This window comes from Telmatherina bonti (assembly GCF_933228915.1).
Source record: "Telmatherina bonti genome assembly, chromosome: 13".
Lineage (NCBI taxonomy): Eukaryota > Metazoa > Chordata > Actinopteri > Atheriniformes > Telmatherinidae > Telmatherina > Telmatherina bonti.
Genome location: NC_136611.1, coordinates 30,328,596 through 30,348,751, shown reverse-complemented (window position 1 = coordinate 30,348,751; position 20,156 = coordinate 30,328,596). Strand labels below are relative to the sequence as shown.

At 38.8% G+C, this 20,156-nt stretch overlaps 1 protein-coding gene across 1 annotated transcript in view; it reads right to left on the bottom strand.

Annotated features, from left to right (window-relative positions):
- The window catches only part of galnt9 (polypeptide N-acetylgalactosaminyltransferase 9), a gene marked incomplete at both ends in the record, with an annotated part of 91,517 nt that overhangs the window by 49,947 nt on the left and 21,414 nt on the right, over window positions 1–20,156 (bottom strand). The window contains one exon of the mRNA XM_079251998.1: window positions 12,456–12,622. Coding sequence (XP_079108124.1) covers window positions 12,456–12,622 — 167 coding nt within the window. The remainder of the gene's footprint in view (window positions 1–12,455; window positions 12,623–20,156) is intronic.

Sequence of the window (20,156 nt, the reverse complement as noted above, 5' to 3'; positions counted from 1 at the left end):
TGGGCACACACTGTTGCAGAACCTAGACCTGACAAAATGCAGCAATGCTAGATCATAGACTGCCCTCACAGACTCTAACAGAAGGCATTAGGCATGATGGTTGTGTCATTTTATCCACATCATTCTTACCTTAATGCTCCATTACTCTTTAACAGGATAAAACTGGAGATTAGATTAGAAAACTGGTTAGATTCACCAATTCGAGGTTTTCTCATGGTTCAGCTGTTCACTTTCAATCCCTTGAGTTCCCTTTGCATTGTGCATTTGGAAATGTTCTTACCTTTACTAATAAACATAATCCTGAGTTCTACTGTTATTTTTCTTCGATTTGATTTCACCAAATTTGTTTTGTTTGTTTTAATAATGTTCTGGACAGTTCTTAACCAAATTTTAGTAGTTTCTGTACTCCTCTTGGATGTTTTCTCTGGTTCATGCATATTGATGATTTGATCCTTTTTAATCAGACTAACATCTTTTCCATGAATACAGGATACATCATACAAAATGGTCATTTAAAAAGACAAGAAGCTCATTGCATCAGTTACGGTTATATAATTTGTTGCCAGCTGAAAGACAGTCACCTAGGCAGTAATATTCAATAGGAGGCTCGTACCTATTTGCTTAGTTAAAAATCCAGATGGTAACTTTGTTTTTGTTTTTTTGTCAAGGCAAAATATGTTTTATGGTTTTTGTCAGATATTTAGATTACGTTCTATGAAATACTTTCCAATATCCCCAGATGTCATAAATCCCTTTTAGTATGAATAATCAATGATTAAATGTGCATTTCTTTCTAACCATTTGTATAACACTTCATATTCTGTAGTCCTACATGGAACTCACTTTCCCCATCACACATGTACACACACCAATGAGCATGTTGTGAAGCAATAAAAGATTCTATGTCTTCTCCAAGGACAATTCAACATGTGTGGGTGGTGGGATTGAGCAACCTCTGACTGACGGGTAATCACTCTACCTGAAACACAGCACAGAAATGCTATATGGGCTGAATCCAGATGTAAATAGCATGATGTATTTGATTAGTAATATGTTTCATGGAATTTCACATTTATTATTACAGATTGCAAAGAGAAAATTAACCTGTCCTCATTAAATATGGACACAAAACAGATTATTTTTTCTTAGTGTGAAACAATTGACAAATAAACTGGAGAGTTACAGATTAGACAAAATAACTTTTCAGCAATGTTTGATTTGTACAAAATACCGGCTCTCCACTGTTATCAATAGTCCTGAACACTGAGGAACCAAGGCATCAGATAAACTGTATCTTAAATCGATTTGTAAAACAGGTTTCACAGAGCAGCGAGACACATTCATGACACATCATAACATTACATCGTGGCATCCAGCAGTTAGCCGTTGTTTCTGAACTTGCATCAGATTAATATTATTGACAGAAGTAAACAGGGAGAGACAATAGTTAGAGAAAGGTCTGAATTGTTTTTTTAAACCAATATAGTTAAATAAACATTTAAAATACTGTTGCTTACTATAACAATGGTCTGTTTATGATATATTAAATAGTTTTTAAAATTTTAATATTGATCTTGTGGAACTTTGGAGGTTTAAAATATTTATAAAGGTTCAATAAAAAGAGTATTTGCTGTTTCATTCATTCATTTATTATCCTAACCGCTTAGTCCGATGAAGGGTCGCGGGGAAGCTGGAGCCTATCCCAACAGTCTGTAGGCGACAGGCATGGTACACCCTGGGCAGCTCACCTGTCCATTGCAGTATTTGCTGTTTCTTCATTCAGAATATAGCTTAGAACTGATCAATTGAAAAAAAAATTCTATTCACATTTTATATTTGTCAATATCTAGAATAGCAACAAGAAACGCAAAGTAACTGCACTAACTGCAATAAACTAATCAGCAGTTATTTATGATCCCACCACCCTTCTGAAAATGATATAATCACCAGGATTTTCAATTTCTATTGCAGTCTCCCATCCCTCTACTACACTTACTCACTGCACTTACTGACCCATTGTTATTCAAATCAGGTAATCAGGCAAGTTTTCGGACCCAAAGACCAGACGGTAGCTACTCAACACAGGCTTTGGACTCCGCACCTCACAGAAATATTAAATCTGTAGTCATGAATATATCTTAGTACTAAATCTTTTTTTGCATACATTATTTGCACGTCACACAAAGATGGCCAAGATGATCATTTCGACCATTTTAAAATGTGCATATTCAATAAGTTTGTCAAATTAAATCATAAAGTCTTGCTGGTCGGTGACTTTTCCTAAAATGGCACAACTCTTCATTTAAACTGGTTTCAATGTTTAGTAGAGGAAATATGATCATTTCTACCTCATTCAGCCACAGGTGGTATTTTCACAGCACAGGATTTTGCACTATGCTATTTTTAGAAGTTTTCTGTAAAGAGTAGTATGAAGTCCTACCAATGGCTAGAGAGCGCTGCACTGAAGGACAGCACAGAGACACAAATCATGGCAGCACAGGAGCAAGTCTTGAGCACTGGAGGAGTTGAGGCCCAGATCTACCGCAACACTACCTGAAATAATCCAGCATCTAAAAACAGGGTTTACCATCAGGGAAAGATGGTACACCATAACCAAGTAGCCAGCATAGTGGACATCTGTGCAGGATTTGTACTGGAAACCCGTAGGTCACAAGAGGAAACTTCTCCCAAGGTAGTGCAGAATGGAAGAGCTAAGATCCTGTGGGACTTCCAAGTACAGACCGACAAAATAATAATGGCCGACCATCAGAGGTGGAATTCCTGAAAGGTGGTCCAGAAAGTAAAAGTCCTGTCCGGCAGCTGTTCCAACTAGTCACCAAACGAGCTGAATTTAATGAGCAGAGTTTATTTCCCAGGTAAAAGAGCCTGTTAGTGAAAACACCTGTTTCAAATGTACAGGTAGATCCAAAAACATGGCAGGACTTTTACTTTCCGGACCAGGAATTGCCACCTCTGCCGACCAGACAATGTGATCACGGCAGCGGAAAGCCGTGTAGCCATCCCAAGTCATGGTAATATTATGAAACTGGAGAAAGAAGGTTTGATGAAGAACTGGAGAAAGCCTGGAAGATGAAGGCAACATTAGTAGCTGTGCTCATTGAGCACGATGGAGAGGTGGCTCGAAGAGACACATCAGATATCTCAGTTCAGAAGGGCACACTCCCAGGAACAGCTACGATGCTGAACAGAACTCTCAAACTCCGAAGCTTCTTGGGGGACCTGAGCTCGAGATGAAAGACAAGCCACTCATCCCACCCAGTAAAGGTGGGGGTGGGTGAGGGGAGACTATTTAATTTGTATGTGTTAGCTTTACTGATTGTTATTAAAGCCGTTAGCTTCTTTTTTAAGGGGTGCTATTGTGGTATTTCCAGTTTTCTGAGCTTTCTACAGTGTTACAGTGTTGAATCCCCATCAGACATGTGAACGGCACTGTTTTTTATCACCTAACGCATGTTTGAGTTTGAGTTTGAGTTCCAGCACTCTCTCTGTTCGGTTTCCATGGCGACAAAAAAACGCGTCGTTTTAGAGAGTTTTTTCTACTTGGAAATCCTTGTGACGTTCCGGGGGATAAGGTTCGGTGATTGGTTACCTTCTACTGGTTAACAAGGGCATGTACAAATACATCAGGCGGGTGGAAAACGTGGGATAAAGTTATTTCCAACGATGGCTGGTGAGTTTACCAAAGAGAGACATCCTGCTGCATTCGTTGCTGTGGGTTGCTGTTTTCCATTTCGTTTTCAGGGTCTGATTCAGGTTCGAACATGTAGGGCTGTATGCTGTGTGTTGACATTGTATTTTGTTTTTCTTTTATTTAGTTCATATTAGCCTAATCCTTCTGTTTATGAGATGTTACAATGACGGCGAAAGCAGTTGTGGTGCGCGCTCCCGATGTAGTGCAGTGGCAGCTAACCAGTCAGTGGCAACTTATATCTGGCGGGAGGCGGGGCTTAATGTGGAAGAGTCTCAATCCACTCGTTTTGCCCACAGGCTGATCTGACAACCTACGGAGAGGGTCGGTCTGAAGTAAATAAAGCGATTTGTGACAATAACTTGATCAATCCCAGCCCTTCTGGTCTGAGAAATAAAAATAAATGAGCCTGAAATGCACATAGTAGTTCCACTTTAACACAGTCCATTATCTTCATTCATAGTATCCAGCCTTTTTAAAGAAACATTTTGATTATTCCAAACTTGTTTGCTTATTTTGCCAGAAAACTAGTCCAAACCTCTGAATTTCAGGACTGAACAGAACCCCGTCAGTGTCTGCGTGCTCCGCTCTCACAGACGAAGCTGGCTGTTCTCACTGGAAAGTCGCTTTGCTGGGTATATAGCAAGTTGTGCAAATTGCTGTCTGTGTTTCATTGGAGGATTGATGGTTGTTTGAGCTTCTCCTCTGGGTTACTGCTGAGCGTTCCACTTTCTGAAGGAGAGATTAATAAGGACGCTTGTGGGACACCAGCTCTGAGCAGCATCCACACCTAGCTGCTGACTTTGGCTCACAACATAAATCAGCCAGTGAAAGTATAGGGGGGGAAAAAAATGGCAGTCTAATCCCCCGTCTGTGTGATTGAGGAGATGCAGTGAGTGGAAAGATTGTCAGGACTCTTTTTTTCAAGCTGAAGGTCTTAATATATCAGGATGCCATGCAGCAGCAGGGGGAGAGGTTGAATTTAGGAGCATTGACCCCTGAAACAAACAAGTGTTGGCATTCAATACTAAATTAAAGCAACCGATGAGTCAAGGGAACTTTTTCTGTTCTCATTTATCTGAGGATCTTTTTTGAGTGGCACTGAACTTGTTCAACACAAACAAACAGATAACAGGGTTGTGTGCTTATTGTGATAAACGTAGGAACGCACTTTCTGTATGTTAAGAGATGCAAAGAACCCTGTAACACCTCAGTATAAAATATCAATAATTTATAGTAAACTATCCAAATAAAACAGTATTTCTTGTGAAGCTACCCCCCCCCCCCCCCCCTTTTTTTTTTTTAGATGATAACATGGTTACAATTCCAAGTTTATTAAAAAAAAAAAAAAGTATTTTTCTAATAAAGTCTGGCTCAAGAGTCAAAAAATGTGAAAGGTTTCTTGTCATCATACATTAAAAAATAAGAAAAACAATGTGAAGACAAAATGTCTGCACAAAACATTTGAGAAATATCTCCTCTTTGGTCCACAGAGCCCACAATGTAATTGGTGATACACAGAATAAAATGCTGACCTGTCCTTTTTTAGACATTGCTTTTACTAAAACAGATCTAAGAACAAGTCAAACAACATGAGAAAAGAAAACTACAGGTTCGCATGATGTTTTTATGGTTTCTAAAAGGCAGAATGGGAGGAAGAGTCTTGGATTTTTCATGTTGTTTTGTAAATAAGATCATTTGCACAAAGTGCAGAAGACATCATGGATCTACGTGGAGTGTAATTTCATACGAATTCTGCTAAGTAAGACTAAACCATGAAGCGATTTACAAACAAACACTAAAATCTGAAAATCAATAATCAGCTTGATGGGGAGTCGGTGTAGAGAAACAAGAATGTCGAGGTGATGTGATCAAATTTATGTTTGCTTTTTTAATAACCTGCAGCAAAAATATGGAGCAACTGGAGGCAGTTAAGGTAAGACTCTCTTGTAAAAGAGAGTTGCAATATTATAAGTGAGGAAAGACAAAGCCTTTATAAACACTCTCAAAATCATAAAAGAATACTTTTTTTCCAATATGGAATTTGCAATACAATCACAATTTCCCTCAGAAATAAATAAATATTTTTTCATTACAGTCATATCTGCTACAGGGATTCAACATCTTTTTGGAGTTGTTTGAATCCTCCAATCTTCATTATATATTTCAGCACTCAGGAAGTTACAAATTGAAAGGAAGAAATCTTATGAAGGTTAAAAATGAGCATGTTGTGTACATTTACTCTTGTCAGGTATTGTACAGTGGTGGATTAATAGTTCATCCTTACAGCATTCCCATGTGAACCGTTCCCTGTTGGAAGCTGCATTGGATGCCTCCCTGAAGAATGAAGCATCTTTGTCATGTCTATTTGCAAGTTCTGTATCTGTGCAATGAGACTCCTGAATCATTAGCCTGCCCTTCAGCTACGATACAATAAAAGCCATTACACTGTAATAATTACTGGGCTTCACTGGGAATGAGAAAAGTTATGGGACTCCCTCTGATCTTGGCAAATAAAATGTTGGTTTGATTCCAAAGCAGGCGAGTCGCAGAGAAGGAATACTTTTTTTAAGAACTGGCATTACAACATGGAGGAAAGATTCAAATGAATACTAGACCGTGAGAGGAACGTCTGAAATCCTCTGGCAGCACAGAGGACGAGCATGTTAAGGATAAACGAAAGCGAGTGATTCAATGTGCTTCTGAAAATTGGTGAAGCCTAAAAGTTCCCATTGTTGCAGCTGTGAGGCCTGCTCATTAACTGGTAGTGCACTTTTATTAGACATAAACCTGCAGGATTTTCTGTTTTTCAATCCAGTACGGTTTCTCTTACTGTAACTGATAGTTATGGTTTTGTCTGCAGCAGTAAAATGATCCACTCTGGGGAAAGACATCCATTTGTGCTGTAAACCCCAGGCCATAGACGATGTAGCCGGATTTATAGACTTGTCTCAAGCACTGATCAGGAAACAGGTTGGTTATCGATTGGTTTCATCTCTCATGGGCAGACTAGTCAAGTTACCAAGTACAAGAACAGACTTACAGCAAGTAAAGTGATGTTAAATTAAATATTTCGGTTTAATAAAAGGGAAACTGATGCTCTGCATCCCAGCATAACAGCCTCTCAGGATCAATAGTTAAATATTTTCCAACAGTTTGGTGTAGATCTTTATGAATGGACAAACATTTTGGGAATCGGACTATGTTTTTACAAGAAACCGTAAATTGGGTCTTGTTTTTGGAGCCCACCAGCATTACCCTGCAGGGCCAATAAAAACAACCATCAGGCGTAAACTTCCATCTGACTGAAATTACCTTTTTGTTTACACTTTAAAGCAATATTGATGCCAAACAATAAAAGTTAAAGAGGAATATATTCAGCAGTCATGTTAAATACCCTTATTTTAAATGTACCTTCTAATGTATGGGAACAGTGTACAACTGCTCCTCTAATGTTTTAGTTGGGTCAATGCAGTGACATTACTTGGTTTTGGTTTGAAAACAATGTTAGAGTTTTCAAATCCATTACTTTTAACACCACCATCACATTCATAGACACACTGTCCTGCAGGTTGTCCCAGTCACATAAACATGCAGTTACTTCCTGAGTTGTTTTTTCTATTTAAAAAAAACAAAACAAAAAAACCAAACATTAATTTATTTAGTGTTATGTGTTTAAAACTTTCTCGGAATAATAAACCACATTTCCCAACTTTTATAACATCTCATGACACCTGCATTAGGCTTTACAGCATTGCATCAAATGCTAGCAACTGGATATCAACACGCTGGCCATTTGGAGCACACCTCCAGCCACACCCACAGCAAAAACAAACAAATATATGATACAATTATTGCAATAAGAGAGGAAAAGAACAAAGTGGCTGAAATTGGCTGAAAAAAGCTCAGAGAACAGACAGGATGGATGACAGATGCTTGTTGCCACAGGGTGAGATCTATCAAACCCCCACAGTGGCACTTTAAAACAATATTTTACATGCTATCATTCAGTTACTTTCAATAAATAGGATGAATCATTACATTAATTAATTTTACTTATTTACGTTATTTACACCATAATCATCAATATCATCATGTATTCTTTCATTCTTTTCATTTTACTTATTTACGTTATTTACACCATAATCATCAATATCATAATGTATTCTTTTCATTCATTTATTTATCCATGTTTCCCATTTCTTTAACATTCATGTTTTTGTTAAAGGGTCTCAGCCATTTGAACATCAGATTGCAAGTCTTCTGATTTTGCACCAAATCCTGACAGAATACTATTTTAACTGTGTTTAACGGTATTATGACAGTCTTAATTATCTTTAACAACTGAAGAAGCAGTTTTACTTCAAGCAAGCTGAAAATGGAATAAATGTGAACCACTGTTTAATAAAAAGCCTGAGTATTGTCTTAATTATATTTTGTTTGCTTGAGTCAGACAAATTTTTTGTGCTGCGTTAACGAGCAATCACACGTTCAGAAGCCTTAATCAGATTTAATGTATGCAATGTTTAAGTAATTTGTCATCACTTAAAATAAACTCAACTCCTCTGGTGCTCAGTTTACATCCTGTTTTCATTATATGAATCATTAAGTTACCAATTTGGTGGTAGCATTTGCTGGAATTGAATTCTGTGGGGTTCATTAGGCCTTTCATTGCTGTTTAACATTATGTACAACAATAACCTGGAGACATCCTGGTTGACACGTTCAGCCAAAGCTTGTGAAAAGGAGGGAGAATTTAGTTTGGTTTGCTTTGAAGAAATCTGTAAAACCGCCTCCAAATCGGTGTTGTCATTGGCAGACGTGGAAAAGGAAACGGCACAGCGTGAAGGCAAACATACTTCAAGCATGTGATTCTGCACGCTGCACATCTCACTGATCTCTGCTTAAACGAGGGGAGACCCATCCAGCAAAGGTCATGGCGCCCAGCCTGCATTTTAACTGCGTAATGCTGCAGCTGAGCAGCTTCCAGGAATCAGCTCACATCTCCACAAATCATCATCAGTGTTGGTAAATGTTGAGTAAAAGCAAGTGACAGATGTGATAATGACCTGAAAGCTGCATCTCATTAGGAAAGCACAAAGCAAATGGACAGTGAAAACACCTTGCAGTAATTTACTCTGATTTCAGGGAACTGGACACAAATGTTTACAGCCTGTCCATCAGTTTGCATTTCCCACATGTTTCTCAGTAGAGACAATTGTATTTTGAAAGTGTTAATGTGTTTCCATGCCTGGAGAGTTTACCTGACAGTTAGGGTAAATCTCAAACATTTAGGCAAAGATGGAGTAAATGAGATACAAATTTCTGATGTAAAAATGAGACTACCAGGGAGTCAAATCACAAAACGAAGAAGCACGGTCAGCAACCTTTGCAATGACATTTTGCTTTGGTCCTTCTTCAGGCCAATATTCCTCTGTCTGTAGATATGTAAGAAACATTATAGTGTTTTAGTTGAATATTTAGTTGAATATGACAACAAACAGAACATTCCTGCATCACCCCCCCCAGCTTTTTTGTCAGCTATGGTGACATGATAATACAAGAAGTTGGGCTTTAAGTGAAATTTACAATTCTAACACTGAAATGAAAATAATTTTTTTCTTTATTTTCACCCAGTTCTGTACAAATGAAAACTTTGTTATCATTACAACAGTATATGCAACTTTAAACAACTAATCTAAGTGAATCCTTCACATTGGTTTTCCAAACCTAAATGTAATGCCGTTGATCTAATTTGCTGTTTTGTCAGAATTGATCAAAGTAGTTCAGTGAAAGAAGATGAAACCATGGTGCATGTTGCACTTGAGACCATTTGATCTTTTGCTGTCAAAAGACAATAAAGCGATCTAAAATTCTGATGAGGTTCATGAAGATCTTGATGATTAGCATGAGATGCTTTCAGTAAGTCCATCTACAGAACCAGCTGTGTAACTCTCAGCCCCAGTGGTGTAGTGGTCTCTATACTTTAATTTTTTTGCCCTTTATTTAATTTAAAAAAAAAAAAAAAAAAGAAAAAACAGAATAAAAGAAGTTCAGAAAACACTGTTTCAGAAACAAGGACATGTAGGACGACAATACATAAATCCATCAGTATTTCTGCTCATCATCACATCATTTCTGCTCTTCGGTTTCAGGGAGGAAGAGTTATGGAATAACTAAACCAATTCTGGCACACATATATATATATATAAAATGTCTACATTCAGGCTGAAGTTAATGCAGCTTATGGCTAACTGCACCAGTCTAGCGTACTGGTAACCTTATCTGAGCTGCTGGGCAACATAGGTACATGTGTAATAGTAATAGTAAAAGCAGCATCACAGGGGGTTTAGAAGTGGGTATACTCCATATACCCGCGTATACCCTGGACTACACACCTGATCAGCCCATTTCAGTGCACTAGTCAGCAGTAATGCACCTCTAAGCTAACTTTCAAGAAACCCCAAAATGTGAGAAAAAAAGGATTATCTACCAACAGCCTAAGGAAGAAAACTGAGCAGAAATGTAGGAGAGAACGAGCGGAGCTGAGGAAAACCATGAAAGCAAGGGTCAGACTGGAACTCACCTCAGCAATATGGACGTGGTTTTGATTCTATATATATAATATGATGAACAGAAGAATAAAATAATGTGCATAATTTGCCACTGGATGGTGAATGCCAAAATAGGAAACATGACAAATTTTTTTTATCACCTGAGAAGACATAACCCTCGGGACCACACAGAAAGCATGAAAATGTGAGCCAGTGCGACTCAGTGCACCGGATCTTTTCAAACAGAAAGCATAATCTGATCATATGTGGCTGCCAGCCCATGAGAAAAGCAGTCAAAACAAAGCAAAGCCATTACAGCATCACAAAACCATCCTAAAACTGTCCTACATGTCTTTTATGTTGCAGTCATGATACTTATTTTCCACTTTACAAGCCAGTAGCACGAACAAACTACACTGGGATCAAGATTAAGTTCATCATTTTTAGAGGAAATATTGTTACAAGATTTTTCGCCATGTCACAGAACTCCTTGTTATCACTGCTTTAATGTATCCCCACGCAGTCATGACATATGGCTGTGGGGGTTTTAAGTGATTTTCACTTCAAATCTTTTGTTAATTCTGAGGCACAACTAAAACTGTCAGTAATGGAAATACTATTAAAACTAAATCTTTTTTTTTTCTTTTTTTTATTCATTTATTGAATCCATTTTTGCTCATGTATGTGCTTGTAACGTGGCTGCCCTGTATGACTCTGCTGACAGTTTCAGGCCTTTACCATTATAACAATGAAGAGGATCATAGAGACGTTCTGTTATACTGAGCCATGAGGGGGAGAAAAATCGTACACATCGTCTGTTGTGAGCCAACATTTGTGAAGAAGCTGCTCCTTGGAGCTCAGCCACCGCTGTCACACTGCCAGGTAGACTCACATGCAGTTAGACTCTTTGGTTGGTAAACTATGTTCTAAAGCCTCGTGTTTGGCTTTTGGCCACTGCCATTTTTAAAACAAACAAAACTAATCCTAAATGTGCAACAGAGTGGAACTGAAGAGAGAAATATGAGAAAATGCTAGTCCTTTTCCCTTCAGTCTTTACCCAGAGGGTCAACTTCAGTAACACAGGCCTTTTGTAACAGTAACGTCTAATGGGAAAGAGGAGAATTTTATCATTAAAAAAAAAAAAAAAAAAAAAAAAAAAAAGAACAAATATCACTGCCTTCAAAAGGGGAAAATTGGGTTGTTCTAAAAAAAACAAGCTATTTCAGAAAAGCCCCAGTAAGACTAATGTGTGTGGAGTGACTAATATAATAAGGGGAGGTGGGGTGGGGGGTTGGTTTCCATTTATGTCTGCTGGCTTTTAACGGCTCCCTTTTAATGGAAGACAGTTAGAGCCTCAGCAGGGAGCAGAGATGAGCCAGTGGTGCTTCCTGCTCGGCCGTCTTTCAGCATGTTATTTATGCGCCCTTTTCCTCCAGCAGCCTGAAGGGAGGCAGGTTGGCTGCTCTGTGCCAAGCGAAGAAGGGCCAAGTGTGGTCTGTAATCTAGTTCACTGCCCCTCTCCCTGCAAACAGGAAAGCTTTTGGGATGTGGAACCATGCACTGTCAGCAGCATCCACACAGCTCAGGATTTGCCTACATTGCTATGGAAACAGTCATACCAAGCAGTTTAAACAAGGATAAGATAAATCCCATGAAATTGTTTCTTGTTTTTTTTTTTTTTTTTTTTGGAGCAATTTAAAAAAAACCTGATGCTGAAATGTTCACACTCACAGGTTTTTCCACAAAATTTGTTCCTAAAAAAACCAAGCTTTACTCTGTCTGACGTGCACAAACACATGCACATATGCATACATTGCTTATTTAGCTATATGATCCTGCAGATTACAGCCATTAAGTCCTACTGTGTAGCCAGTGACACAAAACACCACTTGTCATTCATACTGCTGAAAGAGTTAATGAACTGCATGAGCAAAGCGACAGCCTTTTGTGATTGTGATGCAAGTGACACATGATTTCAGAGTCTAAGCGAGATGAGAACGGACTGATCTGAAGGATATGGAATTAATCCTCCACAGCGTCTGGCAGAGACACCACTGCTGCCATTTAATGTCCAGCAGAGCGTATCAAAGGCCAGAAGTTAAAGGCTGTTTATAATGCGTGCCAGTGACGTCTGGTGATGGTGAGTCACTTTCATATTTCCAGCCTATTAATGAAGCTATGAAAGGTCTTACCACTGTCACTGTTGTCGTCCACAAGGATGATCTCCTTGAGCAGGTGTGCCGGTGTGTGGTTCACCACACTGTGGACGGAGCGCAGAATTACCGACAGAGCCTCGTTCACGAAGATGAAGACCACTGAGATCTGAGGTAGGTCCTCTGGATACGTCAGCTGCTTACACCTGATGAGAGGAATTCAGGATAATTAGCCAGAGCCAAAGTCATTTCAAATTTGTGAATTTCATTTGGTTATGTAACATTTCACACAAGCAGTCATGCACAAAAAGCTCAAATAAAAATGAATTCCCTTTAGTGTCCCAGTATACTCTGAGAGTGGACCAGCAACGCTTAGCAATGTCTTAATTACACCTGAGCACTCTCTCTTCTGACATGTGTGTCTTACCATCTTGCTGAAACACAAGTTGTCACATTTATATCTCTTTTTACGTTCCTTAATTACATTTAATTTAATTACAGCTAAGAATACTAGAAAGTGACAGCCTACAGTAGAGGAGCCTTAAGACTGAAATGTTTCTCCTGTACAGCTTAAAAGACTCCAGGAAGCGTTTCAGAAAACTCTGTGCGAGCTTTAACTCAGCACAAACTTTAATCACGGTGCATAAACATTTTGACTTAATAAAGGACATCAACAGTGGCCCTGTTCCACTTAGGTGTACTGGTGAGTGCAAAGCAGGGCGATGGGAAAAGCACACCTGCAGCGAACAAGGCCATCACATACTTAGTGTGATTAGTTACATGCTCTTAATTAGCCCAAGTCTTCACATGGAAAGATTTATGAGATGTCCTTATTGAGAAATAAACCTCACAGTTTCCTTCTGCTGGTTGGAACTCAGTCCATGATTTCCTCTGATGAGTAAAATGTTTGCTGACAGGGTGTATTCCCATGAAGATAACAGCCTTATATATGAAAAAACACACAGGATCGATCCCAAATCACTTCTTTTACCAGTACACCAGTCTAACAAGGTAAAAAAAATAGCACTTTTTGAAGATTTTATTTGATGGCCCAGTTTAATTTGGTGGTGAAGCATCAGCTCCTGGGCGTGATTGTATGTTGCTATATTGTGACCACAGCTGCAGTGGAGGTGGCATGATACAGGAGTATGTTTCTAGTCTATTTTTGCTTGCGATCTGAAATTGTTTTTATTCCAATGAAAGGTAATGTAGGCTTACTTACTGTGTAACAAGTAGTATGACAGAGTACTGTGATAATGAAGCGTTGGTGTATTGAATCTGTACACTGAACTTTTTATGTTTATGACCACCTTTTAGCATATTTATTCCATTTGTAATCAGATCTCCTGTGTTGTGAGTGCTGTGTTTAATGTATGCAGTAATTTTCCTGTTTTTTCCTTCTGCTTTGATGGAGGCTCTAGGATGCATGACATTGTCCATGTCTCTGATGTTTGTCCTCTTTGTTTACGGCTGTGTCAACAACAAACAGTGTAAAATAGAATTAAGTTACCTTCAATCCCACTTTAGCCCTTATAATAGTTAACATGTTAAAGGCCAGCATGCACGCAGTGCTGTCAGTATCACATTGATGGTTTTCAGTCTCATGGTTTAATGTGTCATCCAATCTTTTTTTCAATAAAGCAAATATTTTTGTCGCAAACCAACATACTACAACCATTATATTCAGACTGCTGATGGTGCAACATGTAAAGTTTAAAAGGCTCTCTATCAGGTGCAAGATGGCAAACTGACTACACGTGGAAAAACACAAGACTGAAACACAAGTGAGAAAAAAGAATATTCAAACAAACATCACATGGATATGGAAACAGATAAAAGAAAAACAGGTTGTCAGTCACAATCTAGGCTAGTGCAAAAAAAACAAACAAAAAAAAACAGGATGCATGTGTATTGTTATATATATATATATATATATATATATATATATATATATATATATATATATATATATAAAATTTATTTATTTTTTTAAAAATCTTTCTGTTCTGAACGGACCCCCAAAAAATTGCATTGTCAAGTCTTGATTTGATTCTTTCGTATATGGCTCTAAACTGGACTGGATATCTGACAGCTCTACACAACATAACTGAAGATGTTCTGACTGCGGTGGGGGTGGGAGAAAGGAGCTGCTGAATGATGTTCTGAACTGATATACTGTATGTGACTGACGTGCTCCATTTTAATGGGCAGTCCTGTTCACACTCACATCAGATGCAAAGCACTTCTCGTTCTGAATGGGAACCATCAAATCTGATGCATATTGAAAAGGAAATGAACAAAATGGCTCTTAATGTGAAGTGAACTTAAATGTGTCATGTATCCTCCTTCTCCTAATATTCAGCCCTTTTCTTCTCTTCATGAACTGCAGACACTCTCCTCTCCTTCTCCATCATGGCCTTTCTTGCTGAATCTCTTTGCTCTCGTATATGGGCTCCATGGCAACTTTTTAGTACATCTATGGTTGGGATCCTGTCAAGCTGCCACCTAAATGGACCAATTTTAATAAAGCAAATAGTTCAAACTGACAAAGTACATGGTGCTACTTCTCTACGCTATCAGTCTTTTCTTCTTTTTCTAAGTCTTTCTAAGACTTTCCTGTCATTTCCAGAAAATACAGCAATCCCCCACAAAGTCAGTGTCTGTGAACGCTCATGTCACATCTTGTGAATATTTCTACACAACCCTAACTACTCTACAACACCACAAATAAAAAATGCATTTCATTCTTGTCTGTCTCGGTTTCCCCGTGTTTCCTCCCCAACACTATTCAAGAAGCTGAGCTATTATGTAAAGCTAATGAGGGGGCTTTTATAATTGTGGTTGAATAATTTAGGAGAGACTTTTACTGATCTGTATGAGAACTTTAGACCACTATTAACTGTGCTGTAAACAAATCTCGCTCCACACAGCTTCAGTAGATCCTGAAGCCTTGTTATCTTCTATTAAACTTGAAAACAGAATTATATGGAACTCTGAACCTTACTTTAGATTTGGTAATGACATTTCTAAAGGGTTTGTTTTAAACTAAATGGTCTTGCAATGCAACATCACATTAGCTGCTCTTCCACTCTTGCTGTGAGCCATCTGAACTCCACTGGTGCTCGGTGCCCAGATACCACTGGGACCTGTCAGCAGCATCCACGGGGTCAGGCCGTAGGGGGACAGCCACACAGCAGATGGATCCCAGCACGGTGCTAAAGTTACATCCTCCTTTCTTCACCCAGTAGCTTCCCGCTGCAACCACTGGCTCATGTGTGTGTGGGTGTGTGTGTGTGAAGCAGGCTGATGCAAGACATTTCTCACCTTCAGTAATGAACACTGGCAAAGAAAGAAGCAGCAATTGTGTGGGATCACATAATAACTTATGAAATTCTATAGAAAATTCTGTGCGTGTTACAATAAAGATAAGAGGTAAGGTTCTTCTATGTTTTCCTTTTCACTCTCCTTTTCTGATTTGCACATTTGTATCCGCGCCAGAGCGGTCGGTGTGGTGGAAAGCCTCCTTGTTTGAGCTTGTTTCTTTGGATAAACTCCACATGTATGTGTGGGTTCTTTCCAGGTATTTGGGCTTCCTCCCACAGTCCCAAAACATGCATGTCAGGTTAATTGGTGTTTCTAAATTCTCCCTAGGGGTGAGTTTGGGTGTAGCTGTCTATTGCTCTGTGTTGGCTCTGTGATGGACTGGTGACTCATCCAGGATGTACCTCTTGCCTAATAGCTGCTGGGATAGTCCTCAGCCCCCTCGTGACTCTGAACTGGCATAAGCGGGCATAGAAAATGGATAAATGGGCATCTGTTTTGTGCACAATATACCCAGCCAGGGCATATTTTAGCTGCATTAAGTTTTGAAAGATCTAACATTAAGCTGCTATTAGTGTTTTACAAATCAATACAAACCAAAACCAAAAGGCAGATTCACTAGTGAAAGTTTAGCTTCAGAGACATTTACAGGCTCACACAGGATTTCAAAGACAAGAAAATATAATAAAGCCTTGAAGGATAATGAAGAATCAACAAAGATGTTTTTTTTCTCCCCAGAGGTGCCTCTGATTTGAAATATAATTACTTTCAAAGGCTTTAGTTTCTGTTATCTGTTATAAATACATTATGACTCTTGCAAATATGAAACATGTTGCTGAAGAATTTCTCATTATTATTAAAAAAGTGTTTGTTTTTTTTGTTTTTTTTTTAAAAACCATAATATCCAGACACAAGACTGGACAGTTATTTTAAACTTCAGCTAATTTATAATATATGCTTTACTTTAGAGGTTTTGGTTATATAAAAAAAAAAACAATTTCACATAATAATTGCAAAAAACTGAAAAAAAAAAAAGCTGCTGTGAAGACAGCAGTTCATTATTTTGTACATTTATTTTTTTTAACTTATGAATAAGGCAATGAGGTAATATTGTTTAGGGCAAAATTTCTCTTATCATACACTGGAAAAGACGGAGTAAGGACTTGGATTAAGTGCCACAAACCCTCAGACCTTCCCTCCCCCCAGTGTCCTCCAATCAGCAAGCCAGAGCTGCTGGACCAAAAATACGCTGCTGACTGACCCAGAAAGAAAGGGCACAAAAGTACAGATAAAGATAAGCTAAGATTGAGAAAGAAAGAAGTGTGTGCATCTTGATTTGTGTCGTACCTTCTACATGCTCACGTTGAAGCTAACATGCTCATGATGATCAATGCACATTATTTGCCTGTCGATCGGTGACCTGACACTGAACACAGAGAAATATATGCATGTATGCTATCGTGCATAGATGTCGAGGTGCATGCAGGCCAGGGAGCCCTTTTCGTCCATGAAGATGTGTTCCCTCCTCATATTTCTACTCATGATTTCCTCCAACAGTGTCAGTGCATCTGTCATACAGCATGACACACAAGTATCACTGTAATATTTATGTGTTCTGCAGTAGATGTGATTGCTTTACACCAAAATGATTGCAGCAGTGGCATCTTCACCCTGAGGTGTTTTCACACAAGTTCTAGCTTCTTATTCTTAGTTCCTTCTGACTTATGAGGAAATGAAACCCATGCTTTTACAGTGTGTGGAAAGCCACTTGCCTATCAATGAGAATGAGATGATGAGTTCAGACAGTGGAGGTGTGCGGTGCAAGGTGCACTCTGGATCATCTCCGTAAGGTCTGTCTTTAAATTCAGAATATCTCTGAAAACTAAGACAATACTTTATGAGATGCAAGGCATTAGAAGATGCTTAAAATAATGCGATCAGCAGGTTTTTCAGATATCATATGACATTACGTTGGATTTGCGAAACTGCTGAAATTTATCATGAAGTCTCGTTACTTTGTGCTCATGTCTGGGAAAAAGCACGACATGCTTTCCTAAAACCTTTTATATCTGTTGTCTTCTTACTAAAGAAGGAGCCAAAGTGTCGATCCAGCTTCTTGTCTGCACTTTGGTTTGGTAGTTTGATGAGGACACTGCTGATTAAAGACTAAATTAATTCAGCACATCACCCTGCATCTTCGTCTCCACTTTCCCATCTCCAAAATGTTCATGTGAATGAACCAGAGCTTGTTTTTATCACCCATTTTTGCAGTTTAAGTGGGATAAGCATCATTCAGGCTTCATGATGTTTATTTATTATAGTTATAATAGCATTGGCCTAGTGTTATTACTGCTGTGATTAAAGTAGTTTCCAGATTAAACCATAAAAAAGTGTAAAAATGATCAGGTGCCATCATGTTATAATTAAAGGGCAAAATATTTAACATATCTCACAAAAAGCTTGAATGAATCAATGAATCATTATTATCGAATGATATCTTTACTTTATCATCTTTGGATCAGTTTTAACTTATTGATTCGTATTTTTCTTTACTGATGGATGTTTTTATTCTTTTTGTTACTTAATAGTTTTACTTTGTAACTTGGTGGCTTTGTATAGATTTGAACAAAGTTATCAATTGTCTCGGTTTGCTCATTTTTTCAGCAGTTTTGTCTCATCAATTAATATTATTAGATTGTTGATAACTGTTTTTCTCACTATCCTTTGTTTCTCTTTTTCCTACTTCCAGGGAGACGTCATAATCCCTGGCCAGGGACAACGGATGAAAACTAGCCCATTAGCTAAATCTGGCACATTTAGAAGAGTTCCTTTGTTTTTTACGCTCTGTCTCTGTCACATAAACCAGTACAGATGTGTGCTGTCCTCTTGTTGGTGTGTATGTTCTACTCTGGTCTTGGAGCTTGCAAACATTACTCACAAATGTCATTTCGGCTTTTCCTCTTCTTTTTATTTTTTTTATTTAGCTTGTGAGAATTTGTCTAACTGATCTGGAAACGTGAACGATTTCATAACTCTTACTGACTAAAAGATAAAATTTCCTACATACTTATTCTACTGGCATCCAGTTTGAATTCTTGCTCTTGAGATGAATTCCAGTAAACACACTGTAAATAACACTCAAAAAAGGTGCCGGTGTTTTGTTATTGTACGATGAAATTCATCTCAATGCACTCAACCTCAATTATGAAATATCATTCCTGACACTGCAGCCAGATATCGACTTCTCTTCATGTGTGGTAATGACAATCTGCGAGCCTACAGTTACTGGCTACGTCGTGTTTGCTCCTCTGGAGAGGAAAAGTTTAATTTCATGCTCTGTTATCAATCACTTCCATTACCGCAGCCCACATGCATTTGACAGAGAGGTAATGAAAAGGAAAACTAAACCCCAGCGAGGGTTTTTTTTTTTTTTTTTTTTTTTTTTTGATAAAGGACAGCTGTGTCCATCTATCTATTCTTTAAACTCTGTTGTCTTGCTCTGTTCAGCGGAATAAATGCACCTGTTTTGATTGATAACCGCTCAGCTGCCATTCTTCAGTCCTTTCCAGGGTATTGATGCTTTCCTAGAGCGGCTCTGGTCTCTCTCCGAGGATTCTCTACAATCACATTTGCCAGGTCTATAAATACAATGAAAAATCTGGCCGTGAGTTTTGGAGGCGATTTCTTTTTACACCACATCTCACACGATAACGACGCAAAGCAACGCAGGAATGTATATTTCACTCCTGCTTAGGCAAAAGGCAGGACGAGAGGCAGAGTTTGATGAATATTACTTTGTGATGTCTTGAAAATGTCACAGTGGGCACGGCAGTCTGATTGGTACTGGGCGAGAAGTGGTGCGAGAGTCGATTTCCGTGTTGAGATCATAAAGTGATATTGTAGTTCCATTGCCCTAGTTACAGGATCCAATTTAGAGCATCACTCAAACTTAAATTTGTACCTGTCTCCAGCAGCGGGGAAAGCCTTGTAGAGCCGTAACAGGATGAGCGATCGACTCATCTGCTAGTAATGGGACTGAGCTCACTGGCCAGCTCTCATAATTTGATCCGGAACAAGCTTTGACAGAAACAGAGCGCCAGATTAAGATGTATTCCTATCACACCTCCCCCTTTCTCCTCCTCCAGCAGCTTGCAGCTCTGGCTACTCCGTCTGACTATTTCCCTGCTGGCTGTTCTTATTTGCTGTGAAATTTCACATTAACCTCCCATAACCTGTGCAGTACAGGCAACACCAAAGCAACTTTCCAATTCGCTAGCACTTCTCTGTTTAAAGATAACCGTTTGCCTTGTCACCTCCCCTCCTAGCCCAAGCCCCCCCCCCCTCCTATTGCAGGAGATAAACTGTAGCACTGGAAAGAGCAACAATTTGCAGTAGGAGTTTCTGGGCTGCGGAAACCTT